Source organism: Apium graveolens, chromosome 11 (genome assembly GCF_009905375.1).
Source record: "Apium graveolens cultivar Ventura chromosome 11, ASM990537v1, whole genome shotgun sequence".
NCBI lineage: Eukaryota > Viridiplantae > Streptophyta > Magnoliopsida > Apiales > Apiaceae > Apium > Apium graveolens.
In genome coordinates this window covers 93,004,823-93,008,010 of record NC_133657.1, presented here as the reverse complement: position 1 = coordinate 93,008,010, position 3,188 = coordinate 93,004,823, and the positions used below count along the sequence as shown (strand labels likewise).

General features: G+C 37.5%; 1 protein-coding gene across 1 annotated transcript; it reads left to right on the top strand.

Moving 5' to 3' along the window:
- The first annotated feature begins 532 nt into the window (after positions 1-532).
- On the top strand, positions 533-2,986 carry LOC141695697 (uncharacterized). Its single transcript, XM_074499924.1, has 4 exons — positions 533-838; positions 1,061-2,173; positions 2,599-2,662; positions 2,778-2,986. The coding sequence occupies exons 1-4, from the start codon at positions 533-535 to the stop codon at positions 2,984-2,986; spliced, it is 1,692 nt and encodes a 563-aa protein (XP_074356025.1).
- Positions 2,987-3,188: the final 202 nt, after the last annotated feature.

The window sequence follows — 3,188 nt, the reverse complement described above, 5'->3', positions numbered from 1 at the left end:
ATCAAGGCGGATGAGTTGGAGAGGGTAAAAAAGGAGTACATAGTGATGTCTGAAGGGTAAAAGGGAAGCACATAGTGATGCATGGATAGGCGTTAACCTTGGAAATTAACAAAAAGAATCTAGAAAAGGACTTTGACGGTGTTACAATATCTTATGTGATCTTCCAGCACATAATTCACACTAATTCGGGGATGTTGTCTTCATATCAATCTTCTGTAATATTTTCCATAATTTGTTATAATTTGTTGTACTTTCCTTTTTAGCTGGACTCTGATGTATATATATTTGACAAGATAATGAATACAAGCCCAGGAGTTTACCTTGTATTTTCATGGTATCAGAGCATCAAATCTGAGAAACATAACCAAAAATTCCTATGGCTGATGATAAAGAACAACCTCTTATAATCACCCCTATAAAAATTAAACCAAACTCACCTTTTTTCTTAGGTCCCCAAGATAGACCTGGTGACTATATCACTCCTGTCAAACTAAGAACATAAAATTTTGATATATGGGCTTATTCTATTAGAATGGCATTACTTGCTCGGCGTAAATACAGATTTCTTGATGGTTCAATCACGGCACCCTCGCCTCCCTGCACCATGGATGACTGGTTGACTATCCATTCCATGTTAGTTTCATGGATCATGAATACCATTGATCCCGAGGTAAAATCTCTCCTTTCAAATTATGAAAATGCATACTTGCTTTGGAAAGATTTGAATGAACGTTTTTCTGTTGTCAATGGACCACAGATACAACAACTGAAGTCTGATATTGCACGTTGTGAACAAAGTAAGACCATGAATGTTGCTACGTATTTTGGAAAATTAAAGGTACTTTGGGACGAGTTAAATAATTATGAACCACTGTTATCTTGTACATGTGCCAACTGTAAATGCAACCTCAGAAAATCTCATGAAAAGAGGCGTGAAGATGAGCGTCTTTATCAATTTTTAATGGGCTTATGTTCTGAATATTATGGTCAGATCCGGTCTACACTATTGTCCTAGGATCCACTCTCGTCCTTAAATCGGGCTTTTCAATAAATTTCACAGGAGAAACGCGTACGCGGTATAACTCGTGTCAAGGATGAAAGGCCAGAGGTTGTAGGATTTACAGTTCGTGTAGATGGTCGTGGAAAAGGACGGATGGATAAGATAGATAAATCTGGTTTGATGTGCTCTCATTGCCGCAAGTCTGGTCATGATATTACGAATTGTTTTGAATTACTTGGCTATCCTAAATGGTGGATAGAAAAGTTTGGAAATAAAAAGGAAGGGCATGCTACTCTTACTGCTCGACCAGGAAGGGTAGGGACCTCGTTTTCACCCACTAATGCTGGACGTGGGAGAGGTGGGGTACGCGCTCATAATGTTGCAGCGGATGTGGCCTCAAGCTCTCGTGAGGCTACAATGCTTCCAGGTTTCACATACGAGAAATGGCAGACACTTGTTGCTGCATTTGGTAATCCACAGCCCCCTAGCAATCGCTTGAATGGTGAGTTAACTAGTAATATATGGATCATTGATACAGGAGCATCTCGTCATGTTACTGGAAAACTAAATTGTTTGATTAATATTTATGAAGTGCCCGTTGTTCCTGTGGGTCTTCCTGACGGCCAAACCGTGGTGGCTAATAAAAAAGGCTCAGTTCGTCTTTCTGAAAATATTTATCTTCGACATGTTCTTTATGTTCCTGAGCTAAATTGCAACTTGATTTCAATTTCACAACTTAGTGATGATTTGAATTATTTTGTTCAATTCTCTTCTAACATATGTGCTATACAGGACCTACATTTGAGGAGGCTGATTGGAGCGGGTGAAAGACGAGATGGACTTTATTACTTTCAGCAGTTGTCGGCCATACATGCTGTTTCTGCAGAAAGATCTTCTATGGTTGAACTCTGGCACAAGAGAATGGGACACCCATATGAAAATATAGTGAAGCTACTTCCTTTTATTAATAATTCCAAGGATATTATGAATAAGGCCTGTGAAGTTTGTTATCGTGCTAAACATTGTAGAGATAGTTTTCCTTTAAGTGAAAATAAATCTACGAGGATTTTTGAACTTGTGCATTGTGATTTGTGGGGTCCTTATAATACACCATCTTCTTGTGAAGCACGTTATTTTTTAACTTTAATAGATGACTATTCCCGTGCTGTGTGGGTATATCTGCTAGTTGATAAAAAATGAGTTGTTTAAGATGTTTATGTCCTTTATTGTCATGATTGATCGGCAATTTTCTTAAAAAATTAAATTTGTGCGTAGTGACAATGGGACCGAATTCAATTGTTTAAGAGATTATTTTTTGGAAAATGGTATTATTTTTCAATCTTCTTGTGTGGGGACTCCTCAACAAAATGTGAGGGTTGAGAGAAAACATCTGCACATTCTTAATGTTGCCCGAGCTTTGCGATTCTAAGGGAATCTTCCTCTTTATTTTTGGGGAGAATGTGTCTTAGCTGCATCACATTTAACAACAGAACTCCTTCTAGTGTGCTATCTAATAAGTGTCCTTATGACTGTTTGGTTATCCTCCTCCCTAAAGTGAGTTACGTGTTTTTGGTTCATTGTGTTATTCTCATAATCAGCAAGCCAAAGGTGATAAATTTGCTAGTCGAAGTAGAAAATATGTATTTGTTGGTTATCCCTTCGGTAAAAAGGGGTGGTTACTGTTTGATTTAGACACTAAAGATTTTTTTTGTGTCAAGAGATGTAAAATTCTTTGAGGATAATTTTCCTTTTTTGGATAGTAAAATTCAAAATTCAGAATTTGAAGATACATTTGAAGTTATGACAAATGAGGAAGTTGAACTTTTAGATAATATTATGGACACACCACATGAAATTACTCCTCTAATTGAAACAACCTCGACTTCTTCTCCTGTCCTGGTTGAAACAGATGTTGCTTCTGATAATCATAATTTGTCATCAACAACTAGGGAGGATGCATCATCCCCGATTCCGGCTAACTTTTAGCCTCCTAATATGGGGCGTGGTATGAGGGAAAAATTTCCATCGGTAAAACTTCATGATTTTGTCACACACACTGTTGTAAAGAAAAGTCCATCTCACTTTTCACCTATTTCCCAGTCTTCCTCAGGTACTCCTTTTCCTATTGCATATTATGTTAACTGTGATAGATTTTCTGTACGACACCAAACTTTTCTTGCAGCAGTCA